This window comes from Diabrotica virgifera, chromosome 6, assembly GCF_917563875.1.
Source record: "Diabrotica virgifera virgifera chromosome 6, PGI_DIABVI_V3a".
NCBI classification, from domain to species: domain Eukaryota; kingdom Metazoa; phylum Arthropoda; class Insecta; order Coleoptera; family Chrysomelidae; genus Diabrotica; species Diabrotica virgifera.
In genome coordinates this window covers 172,163,858-172,189,499 of record NC_065448.1, presented here as the reverse complement: position 1 = coordinate 172,189,499, position 25,642 = coordinate 172,163,858, and the positions used below count along the sequence as shown (strand labels likewise).

At 32.2% G+C, this 25,642-nt stretch overlaps 1 protein-coding gene across 2 annotated transcripts in view; it reads left to right on the top strand.

Moving 5' to 3' along the window:
• LOC114335080 (tyrosine-protein phosphatase 69D-like) overlaps positions 1-25,642 on the top strand; it is a 729,328-nt gene that overhangs the window by 589,782 nt on the left and 113,904 nt on the right. For both annotated transcript variants that reach the window (XM_050654333.1, XM_050654334.1), the window contains 3 exons: positions 1,329-1,378; positions 19,127-19,227; positions 19,300-19,398. In XM_050654333.1, the coding sequence (XP_050510290.1) occupies positions 1,329-1,378; positions 19,127-19,227; positions 19,300-19,398 (250 nt within the window). The remainder of the gene's footprint in view (positions 1-1,328; positions 1,379-19,126; positions 19,228-19,299; positions 19,399-25,642) is intronic.

Genomic DNA, 25,642 nt, shown 5'->3' with positions numbered 1-25,642 from the left:
TGGTTTTTCATTTGGAAGTATATTTTTAGAGATATTCGACCGTTTCTAGACCTAGATTACCTACGGTATCATAATATTTCATTTTTTTTTCCGATTATACCGCTATCTATCCACAAATCGAAAAAATGTCTCGAATAAAAGTTGCTTATTTTTACGTAAGATATCCAAATCGGCAATAAAAATGGGGGTTTCCATTTAAGATTTTAAAGTTAACCCCACCCCACCTCTAGGTGGTGGAATGATGGGTCGTGTTTAGTGTCATTCGAATGGTACAGCGGTAACGATTAATTTCATTTGGGGTGCTACATAGGAGTAGATTTTCACGATTTTTTTACCAAGGGAAAGGGCCAACTTTATATTGAGCGTAAGTTTTGATGTTATAAACTTTTATAACAAAAATACAATAAAGTTTTTTTAACACTTTAAAATATGTTTAATGAATTTTCCCCAAAAAGTTCTTTTTTATGGTTTTTCCAAGTAGAAATATTCGATTCTGAAATTTGAGTTTAATTTAAAAATTATTGACTTAGTTTCACAAACTCTATAAAACAGAAGTTGATTAGAATTAGTCAATTTATTCATTTCCGGACTTATTTTAAACGTATGTTTCTCACCACGGAGAAGGGGTGACTTTCATCCCCCAGGAATCAATCAATGGCACAAGTTCAACTTTGAAGTGGAGGGTAAGTACCTAGAACCTAAATCCAAATTATGAAGCTAATCGTTCGTGACGCTAAAAATTACACCCCAAAACGATCATTTACTGAGCTACAAACAAAAACACAACCTTTAAGGGGAACATAGCAAAATGCAAAATTTTGACGCATGTCAAAATTTTCAATGCGTTTTAAATGTATTCATTTTTTTCGAATCCTGAGAAAACTAATAAGTATTTTTGAAAAATTTAAACGCAGTATGAAAAACTACTTTATTACCGAAGAAGGGCTGAAAGTCCCTTAGAATAAATAAAAAGTTTCTTTTGAATGAAATTTTTGCAATTAAAAATCATACTAAATGTTCTCTTTTATTTTCACCCCTGTAACTTAAAATAAACATTATAGAAGTTTTCAGAGACTTTCGTCCCTCGGTAATAACGTAATCTTTCATTCTGCGTTTAAATTTTTCAAAAATATTTATTAGTTCTCTCAGGATTAAAAAAAATTAATACATTTAAAACACATTGGAAATTTTGACATGCGTCAAAATTTTGCATTTTGTTCCATTCCCCTTAAAATAAAAATAATGTGTTTATCACGGTATAATTAATTGATAAAAATGCTTATTGAAGAAATTGCTTATTATAATGGTCTAATTATTAAATATTGTAGGTACATCAAGAAAAAACATCCAAATATTCCGCAAATGATAAAGCCCCAACGTAAGTACTTAATTATTTTTAAATTCTCTTAACGTTTTCTGATAACACTAAAACCATGTTTTCTAAGTCAATCTCTCTATGAGCCAACTGTATGTTTAAACAAGGTACTCTCCTGTAAGCACTAATTTAAAATAGCAAGTTTATGACAAAACCGTGATTTAATTGTCTACTGACAAAATTTTAAAATGGATGATGACTATAGAAAAATGCGATAAAAGTAAAATCACAATAACTAAACAATTATTGGCACAACAATATACAGATAGATTACACAGAAAATTCGAGTAAAAGGATTGGACTGGGGTTTCCGAATAATTCACCATACCTTTTAATCTCTCAAATAACAATAGCCTTGAGGGACCTAACGGAAATCTACAAAAGAAAATCTTCATCATCCTGGTAGGAGGTACTACTCGAACCAAAAACCTGGATGAGACGGAAAAGTAAATGTATCCCTTTAGGACATTCTAGGTAGCCCTTATAGTGGATATGCAATAATATCCCTCAGCACAAGGTTGTGAATTGAAATAAAGAGTAACCTGAATCAAGGAGACACGCCGTTACCTCTTCTCTTTAATATAATCCTGGAGAAACTAGTAGAAACAGCAGACATTAGAATAGAACTACTGACAGTAAATTCTTCTTCTTCACGTGGCATCTCCGCGACGAAGGTCGGCAATCATCATAGCTATTCGAACTTTAGAGGCGTCTGCTCTAAAAAGTTAATTTGATGTACATCCGTACCATTCTCTCAGGTTGCGCAGCCACGATATTCTGGCGCCTCCCTATACTTCTTTTTTCTTAAATCTTTCCCTGCATAATGAGCTAGAGCAAGTTGTACTTCTCACGTGTAATATGTCCGAGATATTCCAATTTTTTGGTTTTGATTTTATTTAAGACTTCTGTTTCTTTATTCATCTTTCTCAGAATCTCTTTATTTGTGACTTGTTCTCTCCATGATATTTTCAGTATTCTTCTATACACCCACAACTCGCATGATTCTAGTTTTTTCATTGATGCCGCCTTCAAGGTCCAAGCTTTCATTCCGTAAAACACAGTCGAGAAACGTAGTACCAAGCCAACCTTACTCTTAGCTCTATCTTCAGATCTCTTGAGCAAAGCACTTTTCTCATTTTGTTAAACTTCGTTCTAGCCTTTTCTATTCGAATTTTAATTTTCTGGAAGTAATCATTTGTGGATTTGATCATTGTTCCAAGATATGCATATTGGTCTACTCGTTCTAAATTGGTTTCGTTTATGAGGAGATTCTCGTTATTTCTTTGCGTTTCAGATATTCTCATAAATTTTGTCTTCTTGATGTTCATTGTTAGAACGTATTCTTGGCTATACATCGTTATTCTGTTCCAGTTTCTGAAGATCTTCAATATTTTCGGCTAAGATGACAGTGTCATCCGCATATCTAATGTTGTTACTGGGATCTCCATCTACCTTTATTCCAGCTGTTTCGCTCTCAAGTTTTTAGGATCTGTTCTGAGTAGGCATTACAAAGAACTGGCGCCAATACGCATCCCTGTGTCACCCCACGTCTAATTTCAATTTTATTTGACAGCTGTTCGTTAACACGTACTTTTGCTCGCTGCATATATTAGATATAATACTGAGGTCATTTTAGTCTATCTTCTTTGATGTCAGGACATTCATTAATTGTTCATGTCGTACTTTATCGAAAGCTTTATTATAGTCAATAAAACACACATATATATCTTGCCTGATGTCTAAGCAACCTTTTATTAGGATATTAAGCGAGAAAACAGATTCACGCGTTTCTAGGCCTTTACGAAATCTAAATTGTGTATAATTAATGTACATGTCCAGTTTATGATATATTCTTTATGAAACTGGCTACAAGTGGCCCAGTATAGAGAACTGGAAAGAACTGAGGGAGGCCTATGTCCAGCAGTGGATGTGATTGGCTGATTGATGATGAATGTAAAGGAAGCTTTCAACAAATTAGAGATAGAGGCAAGAAGAGCGGGTCAAAGGATCAATGAAGAGAAAACCAAATATATGTGCATTAATAGACAAAAGAGACGAGATAAAGTAGTGCAAAATGTTGCAATATGCCATATATAACTTTGAAAGAGTGGGGAGTTTTAATGTCGGAGTGAAAATCAGAGAGTGTCGAAGAGATAAAACACAGAGCAAACAGATGTAAGTACGTATATCCTTCACAACACTAATAAATCCAAGAGCTTTGCCCATGTATGAGTGTGAGATATGGACGCTGACAAAAGCAATGGAAGAAAAAACTCAGATGTTTTGAGTGAAACTCCTCAGAAAGAGCATCAGATCCTATCACGACCCACATACCAATACCGAATCAGAACAAATGCCGAGGTCAAACAGATGTATAGGACCTGCGATGTAGTCCAAGAGATTAAATCTCAACGTTTAAGATGGGCTGGTCATGCCCATAGACTCTCTAATAACTGACTTGAATACACGCATGGACAGCAATACATATTGTATATTTTAAAATTATCATCTGAAGTGAAATTTTTTGTAGTGTAATCCTTAGCCCCCGCGTTATAGGAATAGGATTTCTTTTTCGAATGCGATGTTTTAAGGTATCGTATCAATTGCAACGAGTGAAGAATTTGGTCTGTCACTTCTTCTTGCAGTACCGTCTCCTATCAGAGGTTGGTTACCACCACAGCAATTTTAACTTTGTTGGCTGCAGCTCTGAACAATGGTATTGAACTGCACCCGTCCACTCCCTTAAATTTCGCAACCAGAAAATCTTTCTACGTCCCACATTTCTTTTTCGTGAGATTTTTCCTTAGATTGTCAGCCTTAGCAGGGTGTACTTTTCGCCTCTCATTATGTAGCCTAGATATTCCAGTTTTCTCGTTTGTATTGTTTTTATGACTTCACATTCCTTCCCCATCTTTAGCAAAACATCTTGATTTGTCACCCTATCTGTCCATGGTATTTTCCACATTCTCCTGTAGCACCACATCTCGAATGCCTCAATGTTTTTGATTTTTATCTTTTTCAGTGTCCAAGCTTCCTTGTCGTACAACAGTACGGAGATAACATAGCACCTTAACATTCTTGTTCTTAATTTCAAATTTGTGTCCCGGCAGCATAGGAACTTTTTCATTTCTGTCACTAAACATAAATAAAACAAAATTCATGGTTATATGAAAGAAAAATATTAGAAACATCAATATACATGTCAACAATAAGACGATAGAACGAGTTCAGAATTGGACAAACATTAATGAAACAAACGATTATACCAAAGAAATCTAAATTAGAATAGAAAAGGCTAGAAGTGCCTTCACTAGACAGTGCATGCACAAAGACGAAGAGGAAATAGAACAATTCTATATTAACTTAGAAGAGGTGATGAGAACAACAAAGAAACAACCAATTAACATAGTAATGAGCGATCTGAACGCTGAACGCCAAGGTAGGTCGGGGTGAAGTTGGAGAAAATGTCGGTGAATACGGCTTCGGTAATAGAAATGAAAGGGGAGTTCGTTTAGTTCAGTTTTGTCAAAGCGAAGATTTAATAATAACTAATACATTCTTTAAATTACCCCAAAGGCGACTGTATACGTGGACGTCACCTCAACACACACAAGAAAAAGTAATCAGAAACCAAATAGATTACATAATGGTGACAAAAAGATACCGTAATGCAGTGAAATCTACTAAAACTTGCCCTGGAACTGATATCGGTTCGGATCATAATCCAGTAGTATTTGTGTTAGAAGCTAGACCAAAGAAACTGAGAAAAACCATCATCCCAGCGTTAGACTTAAGCCAGCTTAAAAGTGAACACCGATGACAAACAGTGCGAGAAGAAACCAACACCAGCCTCAGTGTAGCAGAAAACCAAATACGCAGAACAGACAACATAGATGAAAAACTGAAGTATATAAACACTATAATAAGAACTACGGGAAAGAAACACCTAACCAAATCTACAAAGAAACATAAGGTGTGGATGACACCAGACATACTAGAACTAATGGATGAAAGACGCAAATTGAAGAATAATTCAGAAAAATACAGAGAGGTTGATAAGAACATAAAGCAAATAATGAAGAAGGCCAAATAATCATGGATTAAAGAACAATGTGTAGAAATGGAAGACTACGAAAGAAAGTATGACACATTCAATATACATAAAAAAATAAAAGAACTTACAGGAACCCAAAGAAGACATCAAATAAGTTTGCTTAAGGACAAAGACGGAAATATTATTATAAGCTTAACAGAAAAAATTAATAGATGGAGTGAATACATAAGAGAATTGTTTGAGGACAACAGAAATAACATTGCCCAGGTAAATGGTGAAACGGGACCTGAAATCCTAAAATGTGAAGTAGAAATGGCACTTAGAAATTCCAAAACAGGAAAGGCAAATGGACCCGATGAGGTTCCAACTGAATTACTAAAGCTCTTGAATGATGAATCAATAGGTATAACATTGCACTTATTTAACACAGTATACAATACTGGTATTATACCTCAAGAGTGGCTGCTGTCTACATTCGTTACATTGCCATAGAAATCCAATGCAAAGGAATGTTCAGAACATCGAACAATATCTTTAATGAGCCATCTACTAAAGATATTTCTAAAAATCATCCACAACCGAGTTTATCAAAAGGTGGAGTCAGATATTAGTAATACGCAGATGGGGTTCAGAAAAGGACTAGGTACTCGAGAAGTTCTCTTCGGTTTGAATGTTCTTACACAAAGATGCCTAGACGTTAATCAAGAAGTACATGCATGTTTTATCGATTTTGAAAAAACGTTTGACAGAGTACGCCACGATTGGATAAGAGACATTCTTGAAAGAAAATACATAGATTAAAGATCTGCGAATAATTCTCAACTTATATTGGAATCAAAAAGCTAACATCAAAATAGAAAATGAGATATCAAAAGCAATAGAAATGCGTAGAGGAGTACGACAGGGATGCATTTTGTCACCACTGCTATTTAATGTATATAGTGAAAGCATCTGCCAGGAAGCCCTTTTGCAAGCAAATGAAGGAATCGTCATCAATGGAGAGGTTGTAAATAATATTCGATACGCGGACGACACTGTACTAGTTGCAAGAACAGTAGAAGAATTACAACGGTTACTTACAAACGTAAATAATGCTTGCAACAATTATGGCATAAACATTAATATCAAAAAAACCAAGTATATGGTCTTCAGTAAAATCATGACACAACCAGCACATATTAGTATAAACGGCATTCAATTTGAAAAAGTATCAAGTTACAAATACTTGGGAACTTTAATAAACGAAACTGAAGACCAAAGCAATGAAATAAAATTGCCAGGGACACCTTCATAAAGATGAGAAAATTCTTCTGCAAACAGAGATATAAGCATCGCTCTACGATTAAGAATGCTAAGAGGTTACGTATTTAACACGCTATTATACGGTGTAGAGGCCTGGACTCTCAAACAGAACAACATAAAAAATATTGAAAGTTTCAAGATGTGGTCTTTTTCTTTTTAGCCTTTTTTCTATTCGAAATGTCGAATAAAGGCCTCTCCCATTTCTCGCCATTCATCTCTGTTGTGTGTGAGGCGTTTCCACATTGGTCCTGCGACTCTTCTGATGTCATCGCTCCAGCGCAGCCGTCTTCCTCTTGGTCTCTTCGCTTCGTACGGTCGCCAGTTTCCAACTTACTTGCTCCATCTACCATTTTCGAGACGTTCGTTGTGTCCAGCCCATTTCCATTTTAATTTAGCCGCTTGTTCCACGGCATCCCTTACTTTTGTTTTGTTTCGGGTTGCTTCGTTTGTTTGCCGATCTATTAGTGAGATACCAAGCATCTGTCGTTCCATGGCTCTTTGAGTTTTTCTAATCTTGTCCATGTTCATTTTTGTGAATGTCCAGGTTTGAGCTCCGTAAGTGAGAACGGGAAGGATACAAGAATCGAACACTTTGGTTCGAAGGTATTGTGGTATCTTTTTGTCTTTTACTATATATGAGAGTTTTCCGAATGCAGCCCATCCCATTCTTACTCGTCTGCTTATTTCGGTAGTTTGATTTTCTTTGTTTACCTTGATATTCTGACCTAGATATATATATTCTTTTACATGTTCCACTTTTGTTCCTTGGATGGTTATCGTTGGTTGATCATCTTTGTTAGACATTAGCTTAGTTTTGCTCAAGTTCATTTTTAGTCCTTTTTTTTAAGGATTCTCTATGAAGCTCATCGATCATCACCTTCAGTCCTTTCCAGCTGTCGGCTATTAGTACCACGTCATCTGCATATCTTAGGTGGTTTAAATACTTTCCATTTATCGAGAGTCCCTTTGTTTCCCAATTTAATGATTTAAAGATGTCTTCAAGTGCGGCAGTAAATAGTTTTGGAGATATGGTGTCTCCCTGTCTTACTCCTCGGTTGATTTTGATTGGCCTAGTTTTCATGTCGTTATCCATCGTGACTACCATTTCAGCATGTTTGTATATATTATGTATTAATATCCTATATCTAGAATCGATTCTGCTATTGACCAATGCTTCCTCAATAGCCCATAATTCTATGCTGTCAAAAGCTTTTTCGTAATCTATAAATGCTAAGCAGATTGGTAAGTTGTACTCGTTAACTTTTTCCATTAGGATCTTTAGTGTGTGAAGATGGTCGCATGTACTGAAGCCTTTTCTAAAACCGGCTTGTTCTGCTGGTTGATATACATCGAACTTTGTTGTCAATCTATTTGTAATTATTTTTGTGAATGTTTTATAAAGTTGTGATAGTAGTGATATTGGACGATAATTTTTCAGATCTGTATTGTCACCTTTTTTGTGTATTAAGATTGTGTTAGCAGTATTCCATTCCTTTGGTATGTTTCCTTCAAATAGGCATTTATTGAAAAGTATTTTTAGGTATCTGATAACTTCCTCACCGCCGTCTTTCAGCATTTCTGCCAGAATTCCATCGTTACCCGGTGCTTTATTTCTTTTCATTTCTTTAAGTGCATTTTCTATTTCTGCTTCGCTTATTTCGGGCATTAATTCAGAGTTTACCTTTGTTATTTGCCTTTTCAGATTTTGCTTTGAACAGTCGGGGGATCGTTTTTTGAATGGTATAATTCAGTATAGAAGTTTTCAATTATCTTCGATATCTGAGCTTTGCTTGTTTCTAGTTGGCCTTGTTGATTTTTTATAGCTATAATATTTTTCTTGCCTAATTTCGGTTTGGTATATTTCAGACTTCGATTTTTCTCTATCACTTCTTCTATATGGTCTTCTTGCTGTTTTCTAATGTCGTCTTTTATCTGTTTTCGTATGGCTCGGTTAAGTTCCTTGTATTCTGTGGTATTTCTTTTGTTTCGTGACAAGAGCTCTCTTCGTTGTTTCAGCATATTCTGCGATTCTGCACTTATTTTGGATTTTTTATTTTTATGACGGGTCGCTATTTCAGAGCTGGTATTCAATAGTTCTTTTGTTATAACTGAGTTAATTTTATTTATGCTGAGTTGTTCTAGATTCAGTGCTTGGGCGGTTTTTAATTTACTAGCATATTTTTCTTTATCGGCTTTTAGCTTTTCTGTATCTATTTGTGTCGTGTTCTTAAAGTTAGTTCTACGTTTGCTATACCCAATTCTTAGTTTAGCTCTAACCATTCTATGATCGCTTCCCAGAGAGACCGAATTTATTACTGTTACATCTTCTACGATATCTTTCTTGTTACACATGATGTAATCAATTTTGTTCCGTGTTTTTCCGTTTGGTGATAACCACGTCCACTTCCTTTGCGGTTTTTTCTTATAAAATGTGTTCATTGCAAAATATTTGTTGCTATGTAGGAAGTTCACAAGGGTTTCTCCTCTATCATTTCTAACACCATAGCCGAATTCACCAATATAGGTTTCAGTTTCTTCTAGTCGTTGTCCGATCTTAGCGTTGAAATCGCCTATTATTAGTGTATAGGTGCTGTGATAGCACGTGTTGGTTTCTATTATTTTCTCGTAGAACTCATCTATCTCTTCATCGGGTGGTGCTACCGTCGAATGCTGAAGATAAGTTGGGTTGAAAGAATCACAAACCTTGAAGTAATACGAAGGATAGGAATAGACCCAGAAATTTTGTTAACTATAAAACGAAGAAAACTCGATTATTGGGTCACCTGATGAGAGTTCATAAATACGCGTTACTTCAAAATATAATGCAAGGAAAAATAGAAGGAAAACGGAATCCAGGCCGTAGAAGAATGTCATGGTTGCGGAATTTGAGAGAGTGGTTTGGCTGCACCACTAATGAACTTTTAGGTCAGCTGTAAACAAGGTCAGGGTAGCATTGATGATTTCCAATCTCTGACAGGAGTGGCACAAGAAGAAGAAGAAGAAGCATTCGCTAATATTAAACAAATATTATGTAGTAGAGACCTTAGCCTAAATATTAGAAAACGAATACTAAAGTGTTATGTGTTTTCTGTTCTTTTGTATGGCGTGGAGAAATGGACTCTTAATAAACAATGTCTCAATAGATTATATGCATTTCAAATTGGACATATCGAAGAATGCTGAGAGAGAATCTCCTGGAGAGACAGAATAGCCAATAAAGATGTATGTACTAAGAAGAATAGAGAACATCAGGGAGATACTGGATTCCATCAAAATAAAAAAACTGCAATAATTGGGTCATATAACACGTGGAGACAGTTATCAACTCCTAAAATTAATAATGCAGGGAAAGATTCAAGGAAGACGCAGCATAGGTAGAAGAAAAATTTCCTGGTAGAGAAATCTCAGAGAATAGTTTGGGTGCAGCTCAACTGAACTCTTTCGGGTTGTTGTAGTGTCAAAAGTTAGAATAACAATGATGATTGCCGACCTTCGTCACGGAGATGGCACGTAAAGAAGAATATCAATTCTGGATTGGATTTAAATCTGATATATTTTAGCCAATATAATTTTTATAATGAATCATCAGCTATCATTCACCCAATCACTTCCACAAGTTCGGTATTAGTAAGGTATAACTAGACCCAAAAACAGACATCCAAAGTGAAAGTTATCCTCCAACACCAAATTGTTCTACAGTCGGAAAAATGAAAGAATACCCATGAACGATCACATCAATCACTTATTTTGTATTTGCTGTCTTTTTCTATTGGGACCGTGCAAGTTGCGCAAAGCGACACCTATTTCTACGCTCTGCGCTTTTATTCGCACTTTTAATTGTATTGACCAATTACGTTAGTCCTGGTTGCTGGATAATTGTCAAGGCCATAGCCCAAAAAAATAATAAGAAGAAAAAATAAGATTCAGGTTATGTGATGAAAACGTAAACAATTGTATGTAGTAAATAAAATTAGTTATTAAAATGCAGTACTGCAATCAAAATACAATTAATTAAATTTACCTTTATATAATAATTGCATATCATATCAATATTGTGGAGCAACATATAATTTTTCTCCTTCAATGATATTAGATATGAAATGTACGTCAATTTGACAATTTCAATTGACAATATGAATTATTTAAGAAAGTTGCAATATTTCTCCGCTATTCGCGCACGATCGTTTCACGTATCCCTTCCAAGTACTTGCACACCGTGAATAACAAAAGTTTGTCATTTATAGAAAAAGATAGCAAATACAAATATTATACCGGGTGGTGAATTGGAAAGCGGGCCATAGGAAACTCAATGTAAAATTCTAAGCTGTTAAATTCCTGCTTCCCTAATTATTTTACATCAAAAGTCATCAGAAACTATTTGTAGAGAATTGAATTCTCTATTGAAAACAACTGTTAATATTGTTCTATGAACAATAATTATTCAAAATTTTGTAAAAATATAATACAATTTTCAGAGTAATACGCCAAAGCTAGGCCACACACAATACAATAATGTGTATAAGATTGCATTTGTTGACAATGAATTTATTATATTAACAATTAGAACTGTCAATTTTTTTAATTATTTTATCATTTTTTGTTTAAAACACAATAAAGTTGATAAGATACCCTTAGTTAAGGAGAAAATATTAATAATAAAGATATTTTCTTCAGTCAATAATGTGCTCACTGTCAGTTAAATAGTAACGTGTGGCCTAACATACCCACACATACCTACTGCGGTAAATACATTATATTTTTCAAAATTTTGGAATGTGTTTAAATCGTAGAACAATTGTAACTTCTGTTTTTAATACAGATTTCAATCCTCTACAAATAACTTCTCATGACTTTTGATGTAACATAATTAGGGAAGCAGGAATTCAACAGTTTAGAATTTTACATTGAGTTTCCTATGGCCCGTTTTCCGTTTCACCACCCGGTAGATAGTGATTGACGTGATCGTGCATGGGTATTCTTTCATTTTTCCGACTGCATATGGTCCACACATCAGAAAAAAGTCACACCATTTTGAGCGCCGGGTTTGGGGGGAGAGGGGGGAGAAATCGGTAAATTCTTAGTTTTTTACGTTTTTCGTCAATATTTTTAAAACTGTGCAGTTTAGCATGAACAACCTTCGATACAAAAATATTCTACATAAAATTTAAAATAAAAAAGGCACTATGCATAATCCTTCTAAAATGAACGGTTACAAAGTTACGGAGATAGTATATTATAATTGGTCCAAAAAAAGGCCTAACCCAGACATCCAAAGTAAAAGTTTTCCTCCAACACAAAATTATTCTATATGGTCTACATATTTTTCAGTAAAAAGTTACACCAATTTGAGCGTCCGGTTTGGGGGGAGATGTAGGAGCAGCCGGTAAATTAGTAGTTGTTTTATGTTTTTCGTCAATATTTCTAAAACTATGCTTTAGCGTAAATTATGTTCTATACTCAAATTTTCTACATAAAATTTAAAACAAAAAAGGCCCAATACATAATTGTTATAAAATCAACGGTTCCAGAGTTACGGAGGGTGAAAAGTGGAGGTTTTCGATACTTTTTATATGTTTGGCCAATTTATAATATTATTACTGATGAAAGAAATTTTTTTGTAAATAAAATTTGCTACTTCAGTGGACGATGGTATATTAGTGATAAGCCCTTGAAGAAACGTCAACCTCACCACCCAAAATCATCATCAATTGTCCAAGTAATATAAAAAGTATGGACAACCTCCACTTTTCACCCTCCGTAACTCTGGAACCGTTGATTTTATAACAATTATATATCGGACCTTTTTTGTTTTAAATTTTATGTAGAACATGCTTGTATAGAACATTGTTTACGCTAAAGCATAGTTTTAGAACTATTAACGAAAAACGTAAAAAACTACTAATTTACCGACTTCTCTCCCATCTCCCCCCCAAACGGGACGCTCAAAATGATGTAACTTTTTACTGAACAATATGTGGACCATATAGAACAATTTGGTGTTGGAGGAAAACTTTTACTTTGGATGTCTGGGTTAGGCGTTTTTTTGGACCAATTACAGTATACTACCTCCGTAACTTTGGAACCGTTCATTTTAGAAGGATTATGCATAGGACCTTTTTTATTTCAAATTTAATGTAGAACATTTTTGTATAAAAGGTGGTTCATGCTAAACCGCATAGTTTTAGAAATATTGACGAAAAACCTAAAAAACTACGAATTTACCGATTTCTCCCCCCTCTCCCCCCCAAACCCGACGCTCAAAATGGTGTGTAACTTCCACTTTGGATGTCTGGGTTATGCCATTATTTGGATCAATTTTATCATACTATATGTCCTTTACAAGAAATACCACCACCAGAAATGCAGCCACGACCAAAATTAACGCTCTGTTTGAGGTTAAATGATTTTGAAGAAATCAAATTGTAATTGTAATAAATCAATCAAAACCTCACGCACAAGTTGTACATATAACTTCAGTGAGGAACTGAGTTTATTTTATATGTATTTATTTGCTACAAATAAACTCCATTATTATTATTATTATTATTATATCTGTATATCAAAAAGATATAGAAATGCTATCTTATCCTCCAAAACATATCCAGGAGCGGATGTACCCTCCAACCACAACTTACTAGCAGCTAAAGTATTACTTAAATTTAAAAAGATAACAAAACCCAAAATATCTCCTAGGGTCAGCAAAGATAAACTTTCAAATGCGGAAGTGAAAGAAATAATAACCGATAAATTAGAAGATCAGTTTCAGAAATTGGGAAATAAAAATTGAGAAGAACAATTATGGGAGTCATTCAAAGAAATATTGGAAAAAGTCCAAGAAGACCATCTAATGGAAAATCAACGTAGGAATAAGCAACAGTGGATGACAGAAGAGATATTGAATTTAATGGATGCTAGAAGAAAATATAAGAATGCTAATCTGACAGAATACAAAAAGCTAAACAGTATGATTCGAAGAAAAATAAGATCAGCTAAATCAGAGTGGCATAAACAACAATGTAAAGAAATTGAGAACTACGAGCGTATCTCTGACTCATTCAATATGCACAAAAAACTGAAAGAAGTTGCAGGTCTGAATAAAAAATGTAAACCTCCACTAATCGAAGATAAAAACGGAAAAATTATAATCGATATCGAAGGTCAACTAATACGATGGACTGAATATATAAAGGAATTATTCGATGATGAAAGAAGCGAACTAGAAACGCTAAATGACATAAACGGTCCTCCAATAAGTAAGGGAGAAGTGCAATACGCTATAAATAACGCAAAACATGGCAAGGCGATCGGACCAGATGGGATTTACGTAGAAACACTAAAGTTTTTAGGTACCGAGGGCATTAAGATACTTACGAAATTATTCAACTTAATCTACGAAAGCGGAAAAATTCCTAAAGATTGGCTTAAATTCTCATTTGTTGTACTACCAAAAAAACACAGAGCCACAAAATGCAGTGACTATCACACCATCAGCCTAATGAGTCATGTATTGAAAACTTTTCTCAGAATAATTCATCAAAGAACATATTTATATAGAAAAATTGAGGAAAGAATCTCAAGTACTCAATTCGGTTTTCTCTGTCGCCTTGGAACGCGTGATGCACTATTCGCAACCCAAGTTTAAATTCAAAGATGCAGAGATGTAAATCATGACGTTTTCATGTGTGCGATTGATTTTGAAAAGGCCTTTAATAAAGTTCGCCATGAAAAAATGCTACATATTCTCAAAACTACCGGTCTGGACGGTAGGGATATTAGAATAATCTCAAATTTGTATTGGGGCCAGGCTGCATGTGTTAGGGTTGGGAATCAATGCTCTGAAGAAGTAAAAAATCAAGCGTGGAGTTCGACAAGGCTGTACATTGTCACCAATGTTGTTTAATCTTTACGCTGAAACAATCTTAAATGAAGTGTTGGAAAACGCAAAAGAGGGCCTAATCATTAATGGTATGCTTATGAACAATATCAGATACGCAGATGACACCTTGTTAGTGACAGGATCAATTGAACATCTTCAAGCGTTATTGCACCGAATAGTGGCGTTCTGCGCGATATATGGACTCAAACTCAACGCAAGAAAAACAAAGTTTATGGTTATTAGTAAACAGGCAACCGTAAATAATAATAACTATAACGTAACAATCGGTAATGACTCAATTGAACGATTAAGTAATCTTGTATATCTGTGTACTCATATTAATGAAAGCTGGAACCCTAGTACATAAATAAAAAGTAGAATTGCCAAAGCAAGAGCAAGTTTTATGAAATTTAAGAAAATCCTGTGCAGGCATGAACTAAATTTGGAACTTCGCATAAGAATGGTTCGATGTTATATATTCCCAGTACTACTTTACGGGGTTGAAGCATCGACCCTGACAGAATCGCTTTTAAAAAACGTAGAAGCATTTGAGATGTGGGTCTACCGCCGTATTCTGAAGATAAGTTGGGTAGAAAGAGTCACAAACGAAAGGGTTTTGCAACGTTTGAATAAAAGTTGCGAAGTAGTGAACACGGTTAAAAGGCGCAAATTGGAATACTTTCAGCCCCCAGAAAAATATGACACACTTCACCTTGTCATGCAAGGTAAAATAATGGGAAAAAGAAGTGTGGGCCGCCGTACAACTTCTTGGCTTAAAAACCTACGCCAATGGTTAGGGAAAACTAGCACTGAACTATTTCGTGCGGCTGTAAATAAGACAGTGATTGTTAATATGCTGGTCAACATGAGAGCCAACGATCGACAAGCGGTCTCGGCACCTTAAGAAGAAGATGAGGTTACAACTGGCATACCGTTCACCATATTATGGAAGCATGAATGAAAAAACTTCATGTAGAGAAGTTGGCGAACGGTGTGCCAATTATAACCTTATACACAGCGTTAATTTTTGTGGTGAGGCAAAGTTCTATGTTATGGTATTTATTTGAAACGGCATACCATTTAACAACATATAACATTTTAGAAGATCATGTTTTGCCATTTGCCAGCCGTATTGGATATGACAGATTCGTGCTAATGCACGTTAACGAATGACTTCATGTATAATAGTAAATACTTACCTTGATAAGACTGAATTTATAAATTAATATTGCCTCCATGATATAGCCTAGATCGGAGTTAAATCTGATCGAGCATTTATATGACACTAAAACATCGCATTCCTAAAACTTGGAAAAGGGGGAGGGAGGAAGGATTGCAGTACAAAAAATTCTACTTCACATGATAATTTCAAAATATGCAAAATTTTTGTTCGTGAATGTATTTATAGAGAAAACATTTTTATTTATCGTTATTTATGTTTGTTTGCTATCTAGCATAACATACAGTTGAGTCCGCAAGTCTTTACCCGTTCGTCATTAATACCTGGCGAGATAAAACACATACTTTTTATCTAGCATCATTCTCTTCCACGCATGAAACTAATGACAAACCAGCTGCCGCCTGTTATTAAGTACAAACACATGTTATTTTTATGAACGATCTAGACTTAGTGCATTCAAAAGAGATAGGTACAAAGAAAGACGATTGGGGATGTTTTCACATATTTTAAGTACAATTTCTGACGTTTTGATTTGTTTACTTTTTTGGCTGTCAGTTTGTTGAATTTTTGCTGTTATTTTGTCGAATTTTTGCATTTTGAAGTTTCTTAAAGTATACCTACAAACAATTGTTTTCACAACTAATTTTATATTGGAGTTTTATGATTGCTTACTTGCTTGCTTGGTTATTGGCCTTGCTTGCAATTTGGCCAGCTCGATCAGGTTGGCGGTCACGACGTGCGACGTTGATTGGCTCATGATCATGTCGGGCCCACCGAATATGTCTACTTCTTGATTTTTTTAAGTAAATTGGCTATGGTGGTAACTTTGACTAAATATTTAATTTTTGTACAAGGTACAATAACAAACACAATCTATTAGTAATAAGCATGAATTAGAAATAAGTTGTAGCTAGTTGAGCATTATAATTTTATTCTGTTTATGCTAAGAAACTTCATAATTGCTCTGATTGATTCTTCATCTACGTTATGTGAAATTGAATATATTGTTATCTGAGCTGGAAGTCCTTTATTGGCGAAAAAATTGTAGATATCCCAGTTTGGAATGGAGTTAATAGGGCATTCAAAAAATATGTGATTAAGATTTTCTATGGACCCACATTCGCAATAGGGATTGTCTGTCAGGTTCATCCTATGCATGTTTTCTTTTGTTAGACAGTGCCCTTTATGTAACCTAATAATTGTAGTGATGTGTCTTCGATCTATAAATGGAAGAATGGCAAACCATTTATTTTTAGGAAAGTTAGGTTGTACTTTTCGGTATTGATAGTCTTTGATTCTGATTAGGTTGTTCCATTTATTTCTGAAATCATCATACACTTTAAATTTAATGTCAGTATATATGTCTTGGACATCGAGGGGCATGGCCATTGGTATGTTCAAATTTTATTCCTATATTAGCTAGAGTGTCAGCTTCTTCGTTACCCGGGATATTTGAATGTCCTGGTATCCATGCTAATCTGTCACAGCCATTCTCAGTTGCATGAACTACAAGTCTTTTTGTTTCAATAGGCCAAAACTCTGATATATTTTTGACTGCACAACTGCTGATTTTTTCAATTGCACTGCTGGAATCCGAAAAAATAATTATTCTGAATAAGTTTTTCCTAAGTGCTAATTTAATTGCCTCATAGATTCCTGTAATATCCGCCTTATATGTGGAGAGGTGATGTGGTAACTTTGAGCTGTATTTAATGTTGATATCTGGTATACTGATTCCAAACCCTGTTGTAAGATCTTTCTTCGATGCATCAGTGAATATAAAGGTATGGGTTGCTTTATATTTTTCTGTCTTTTTTAAAAAATTGTTCTTTGATCATGGGATCATTTTTTATGATTATGTTATTTTACGATAAATTTTGACAACGTACAAATAACCTCATTGTTGACACATTTAAGGAATGCTTGTGTTTAATGTTCCGCCAAAGTGAATAAAATAACAAAAAGAAAATATGTTATCGAATTTTTTTATAAATTGTTTATTTATTTATTAATCAGTGATAATAAAATAATTTATTGAGCTACTTCAAATGTAGCTGTAATTATTAACCAAAATTTTAAAGCAAAACTTAAATTTGACTTGACATTCTATTTATTCGATAACGTCAAATTTTATACTATAACTCGTGATTGGAATTATACCCACTTTCTGTTCACTTACTGTTGCGTTTAGTAAATTTCCAACTTATTTCGTATGCTCTAAATCAGTGATACTCAACCTGCGGCCCTCTAGCGTTTTTTATGCGGCCCGAAGGCTAACTAAAGGGCCCTGTGATCAAATTATTTGTCAAATTTTACTTGTTTTTCAAATTATTTGATAGTATGCCGATGTGTTTGAGGCGTGTTTGGGCGTGAGGCAGACAATTTAATGATTTTCATTTTAAATTATATTGAAATTTTTAAGAACTCTGATTAAAAAGCAGGGTATTATTAACTTTTAATCATAAATTATTAAAATTAATGAACAAATACTCATTTTAAAAATAGTCAATACTTATTTACTACATTTCAACGACCCATTTAGTAATCACAAGAAAAATTCAGGTCCGGATTAACAAAACAAAAATTATTATAATTGTGACTTTGAAACAACACCCTGTATACTAAAGTTTTCAAAATTCGTCTGCGCATTTGAAAAGAGCACAAATAACTAAGTTTAATTGCTCGCTTCAATTTTTTGCCCAGATAATTTAATGACATTAATTTTAAAATTATATCGAAATTTTTGTTTTGAAAGTTCGAGTTCTTAAAAATTTCGACATAATTTCAAAATTAAAGTCATTGAATGGTCTGCGCAAAAAATGGAAGCTCCATTAAAGCTCTTTTCAAATGTGCAAACGGGTGATGTTGTTTCAAGATCACAATGGATTTATAATTTTGTTTAATCCGGACCTGGATTTTTCTTGTGATTAGTCGTTGGGTGGTTTGGGTTCTAAATGTGACATATGTGTACCAAATATCAAAAAAGTAAAAAAGTTGGTTATAAAGTTATGGGTCCAGAAAGAAATGGGCAAAATCGATAAAACACCCTATAACTCGGTTATAAAGTCGGTGGAGCCATAAATTTAGTACATATGTCTAGAACCGCCTCATTTTCCTCTATTCACCATTCAAGTATTTCCGTTTCCCAATGAAACACCCTTTATACTACTTCATCTTGATTGCGGCCCGCAAGCTGTGACAATAGCTACTATGTGGCCCAGGAAAAAAAAAGATTGAGTATCGCTGCTCTAAATGATGACGCACGGGTAAAGACTCGGGGACTCAACTTGTAGCTAGCATAAAAATAATAGCTAGGATTTAATTTCAATTATTTTTCAGCTAAACTTCCTCAAGAGGATCAAATTGTTCTTACTGATACTCCTCTAGTGACCAAGCCAACAATTAAGGCCATTAAACCGACACCAAGTGTAATGGTGCAGGTAAAAAAATCAACTATTCATTTCTGAAACTCATTTCTATTCATCTCTGAAATATTGTTGTGATTATTTTAGGGCCCTAAGACAAAGAATTCCAAAAAAGTGAAGATTATCGATCTAGAGACATATGTAAAAGAATCAATTACAAATGGGGAGTTTCAGAGACAACATGAGGTAAGTACTTGATCATATTTAACATAGATGGTGAGGTATACACTTCTAGTTGTATTCTCTCCGTGCGTGACCATGGTGGGGATACACGAAACTACGCCAGCGCCCATAGCGGCGAAATTTGAAAATTTTGGCGAATAATGATTGAATAATACTTTTTATTTCAATAGATTTTCCGCTTACCTACCTTATTATTGCCGTTTTGATTTTTATTATTTATATTTATATTTATATTTATATTTATATTTATATTTATATTTATATTTATATTTATATTTATATTTATATTTATATTTATATTTATATTTATATTTATATTTATATTTATATTTATATTTATATTTATATTTATATTTATATTTATATTTATTTATATTTATATTTATATTTATATTTATATTTATATTTATATTTATATTTATATTTATATTTATATTTATATTTATATTTATATTTATATTTATATTTATATTTATATTTATATTTATATTTATATTTATATTTATATTTATATTTATATTATATTTATATTTATATTTATATTTATATTTATATTTATATTTATATTTATATTTATATTTATATTTATATTTATATTTATATTTATATTTATATTTATATTTATATTATATTTATATTTATATTTATATTTATATTTATATTTATATTTATATTTATATTTATATTTATATTTATATTTATATTTATATTTATATTTATATTTATATTTATATTTATATTTATATTTATATTTATATTTATATTTATATTTATATTTATATTTATATTTATATTTATATTTATATTTATATTTATATTTATATTTATATTTATATTTATATTTATATTTATATTTATATTTATATTTACATTTACATTTACATTTATATTTATATTTATATTTATATTTATATTTATATTTATATTTATATTCATATTCATATTTATATTTATATTCATATTTATATTTATATTTATATTTATATTCATATTTATATTTATATTCATATTTATATTTATATTTATATTTATATTTATATTTATATTTATATTTATATTTATATTTATATTTATATTTATATTTATATTTATATTTATATTTATATTTATATTTATATTTATATTTATATTTATATTTATATTTATATTTATATTTATATTTATATTTATATTTATATTTATATTTATATTTATATTTATATTTATATTTATATTTATATTTATATTTATATTTATATTTATATTTATATTTATATTATATTTTATATTTATATTTATATTTATATTTATATTTATATTTATATTTATATTTATATTTATATTTATATTTATATTTATATTTATATTTACATTTATATTTATATTTATATTTATATGTATATTTATATTTATGTTTATATTTATATTTATATTTATATTTATATTTATATTTATGTTTATATTTATATTTATATTTATATTTTATATTTATATTTACATTTACATTTATATTTATATTTATATTTATATTTATATTTATATTTATATTTTATATTTATATTTATATTTATATTTATATTTATATTTATATTTATATTTATATTTATATGTATATTTATATTTATATTTATATTTATATTTATATATATATTTATATTTATATTTATATTTATATTTATATTTATATTTATATTTATATTTATATTTATATTTATATTTATATTTATATTTATATTTATATTTATATTTATATTTATATGTATATTTATATTTATGTTTATATTTATATTTATATTTATATTTATATTTATATTTATATTTATATTGATATTTGCATACTGACTTTCTTTCTTTCCCCGATCTAATGGTATATTCTTATAGTCATATACACTAATATACAGATACAGTGATGAGCGCACTAATAACCGGCAAAATAGCGCAAAAGATGAAAAACATATTAAATTGTGAGATAAAACGAGATAAACCTAGTGGAGGTGTTAAATTTAGCGATAGTAACTTATAGATTGACATTATATTATTGATTTTTTCCCACCTTTAAACGTATCAGAGGAGTATGTCAACTAAAACTGTCACTGTGACAGTGGCATTTCTCAAACTCGTCCGATACGTCTAAAGGTGGGAGACAATTAATATAATGTCAATCTATAAGTTACAATCGCTAAATCTAACACCTCCACTAGGTTCATCTCGTTTTATCTCACAATTTAATATGTTTTCCATCTTTTGCGCTATTTTGCCGGTTATTAGTGCGCTCATCACTGTATACCGGGTGGTGAAACGGAAAACGGGCCATAGGAAACTCAATGTAAAATTCTAAACTGTTGAATTCCTGCTTCCCTAATTATGTTACATCAAAAGTCATGAGAAGTTATTTGTAGAGGATTGAAATCTGTATTAAAAACAGAAGTTACAATTGTTCTACGATTTAAACACATTCCAAAATTTTGAAAAATATAATGTATTTACCGCAGTAGGTATGTGTGGGTATGTTAGGCCACACGTTACTATTTAACTGACAGTGAGCACAATATTGACTGAAGAAAATATCTTTATTATTAATATTTTCTCCTTAACTAAGGGTATCTTATCAACTTTATTGTGTTTTAAACAAAAAATGATAAAATAATTAAAAAAATTGACAGTTCTAATTGTTAATATAATAAATTCATTGTCAACAAATGCAATCTTATACACATTATTGTATTGTGTGTGGCCTAGCTTTGGCGTATTACTCTGAAAATTGTATTATATTTTTACAAAATTTTGAATAATTATTGTTCATAGAACAATATTAACAGTTGTTTTCAATAGAGAATTCAATTCTCTACAAATAGTTTCTGATGACTTTTGATGTAAAATAATTAGGGAAGCAGGAATTTAACAGCTTAGAATTTTACATTGAGTTTCCTATGGCCCGCTTTCCAATTCACCACCCGGTATACATTTTGTGTTATACACATACAAAATTAATAGATCAATAGACCCAACTAATGTTAAAATCTGGTACTAATAATTCACACTGCCTAATTGCTTTCAATGTATACTTAACATCGACAACTAAACTATAACGAAAACGTGAAGAAAAACCCTTAAAATTTATATTTTCTTCAGAGAACTTCCAAATATCCGCTTTTTAATTTGACGTTTATTTGACCCTCGAACTTATTGTTTGTATAACAAATTTGATCAAAAATGATAAATAAATATTACATATTAACGTCAAATATGTCATATGTGTATCATTATGTTTAACGTCAAATTGTGGTCGCCAAAAATGTCAGGCGACTACGCTAGGTGTCGCGTCAGCCACGGAGCGAATAGCACCCTCATACGCTTCGTGTGCTTGTTTTTTTTGTATATTTCTTTATTTTTCCATAAAGCTAACTATCCTATTTTAATAACTAACCCGTTCTAAATACTTCACTTGCTAGGTCCAGTGCAATGTCAACCCATTAGTCCAATTTCCTATTATGTGACTTACCTATTTCATTCTTCTTGTTGATATCCTTTGCTGTCTGGGTATTCTGCGACTCACCGGTCTGTTTTCGTTATAGAATGTCAAGTTCCTAAGGGATTTGTAAGAATAAACTACCACAGAGAATTAAAATACTATTCTAAAATAATATTTCAATCAACTGTGATAGTTATCGTTTATGCCAGCCTAGCTCAATCCCTCAGGTTGTAAGTACGTCTTGTCTTAATCCAAAATATGAACGACGTAGATTTAGATGGAGGCAAATAAAACAATAAGTTAACGTGCCGGATTAGCCATCATCGGTGTATCAGTATCATCAGTGCCGGATTAACCATTAGGCAAAGTAGGCAGTTGCCTAGGGGCCTCGGCCCCAAAGGGGGCCTCGCGGGGACCAAAACGAAAAAATGTTGAAAGATTCAAACATCGCGCAATACCATAAAAGTTATGGTGGACGTATAAAGCTACATTACAATGCATACTTTTGTTCACATAGAAAGTATATGCTGTGTGAATACATCTCTAATGAATGCCCTTTGGTAGAAGTACCAGTACTACAGATGGAAACAAGAATCGAAAGTAAGCAAAAAAACACAAGAAAAATCAGGACAAAGAAACGATCCTTAATAAAAATCCAAAACAGAATCAAAGCTTATTTAAACTCAGTTTCACACGGAAATCCATAGCTAGTGAAGCAGCAACCAATGAAAATGCACGTGATGGAATAGAAATAACTGAGGGAAACATAGCTTCCCTAACTGAAGAAGATGAAAAAACATGTATCGACAGTTCTACTCCAGTTCAAGAAGTTAAAGAACCAGAAACCGAAACTAAGTTAAAAATTGAAGTTAAAGATAAATAGGGTCCTAAATTCGGAAAACGGCATAGGATTACGGAATACGGTGACTAAAGAAATATGGATATTTTGGATTGGGAAAGGTCTTCAGAATGTAAAAACCTTGATGGAAGTGTTTCAGCGTCAAGAAGAAATTTTGAAGGCATTACAGGATTTTATACAATCTATGGTTTTTCGAAAACAAATCAGTGGAACAAAAATTAAAAGAGATTGGCTGACGTATTTTCCCTCAAATAGAATATCGTATTTTGGGTTTGTTCAGTCTGCGTATAACTTTTTTTCATCCTCTACCCACCACCTATGGGAAGTTATGATAAAATGCTTAAATGAAACTAAACTAAGCGATCTCATTCGCCACGATCTAGTCCTTATAAGAACAAGTAGCACATGCCATAAGACCTTTGCCTAAAGGATAAAACGCATTCAAATCTGCTCTTCATACTCTTGCTGAAGACACTAATCAGCAAGCTGAAACAGTTCATGAGGCTAAGTATTTGTTGAAAGAAATGTCAAAAAAAGAAGAAACATTCATAATGAATGAGTTTTGAGTAACAATTTTAGAACGCATCAACGCTGTCAGTAAATCATTGCCGAGAGAAAAGATTGAACTTCAAACTGCAGTTCAGCTTCTAAATTCACTTTTGGAGTCCGTAAAATTCCAAAAATATAATTTTGCTTATTACGAGCAGAGGGCCTGCGACCTACAATACTCTGAATATTCTCTACTATACTCTAATTGACTAATATTAATGACTAGAAAGCTATCCAAATGCCCTGGCAATAAGCTTGCTTGATAATAGTCAACAAACTCACAGACTAAAACGTAAACATCCACTGGACCTTATTTATAAATAAGTTTTATAACTCACTGTAATTGTGTTTATATTTTAGATATATGTATTGTTTGTAAATGTAAAATGTATGTTTGTTCCATACTAGAGGTCCAGTCATGGGACTGACCTCTCTAACGTCAATTTTTTTTACTTCAAACCCTAAAGATGCTTATTGTTTGAATTTTTATAACTAACAGATTGCTGAATAAACGTTACAAAAAATAAATTATACTCTAATTACTGAGCTGAGTCGTGGGTTGACAGTGTACGGGTCAACGAACTCAGTATTTGGTCTTTTGTGTTTTTCCAACATTGAGTGATACTCAAATAAAGCAGTGTGCCTCAAAACTACATGAAAACTATCCTGATTATATTGAATCTGAACTTGAAAATTAACTAAAACAGTTCAAATATTTTATAGCCCAGCTTAAAACTTGCAGGGAAAACAATTTATTCCTGCTTCACAGTCATTTTGGGTTATTTCGCAACAGGCTAACGGACATTTTTAAAAATAAAAATTATTAAAAACGGAGAAACCTAGGTTTCTTAAGGGGCCTCATAGCTTGGGTTGCCTAGGGGCCTCAGGATTCTTAATCCGGCACTGCTAATCATAAACTATAAATCATAACTAATCATACCTCAATAAACAAAAGTGACATGGTGCCAACTTGCGCTTTACCCTGGGGGTGGATGCCAACCCTTTTCGTGGGTGAAAATTGCTTTATTAAAAATAACCACACAAATCAATAGAGGGGCAAATTTTAAGCAAAATTTGTTATAAAAAATTATTAAAATAAGTCAATACTTTTTTAATTATCAAAGATCAAAGATTTTGATTTTTCTTGAAATAATGCGTGTTTTAAAGCGGTTTTTCATAAATGACTCAAAAACTGTAAGTCTAGTGTCATATTATGCTAATACCAATAAGGGGTATTTCCGAGCTTTGTCCTCAGATGATTCTCCGTATTGTGATATATCTGAAAATGAACACTTTTAATAAATACATATATGCACTTATAAAATTTATCCATATGCAAGTATGCACTTAATATGCATTTTGCATATTTCCCGAGCTCTAGTCATCTA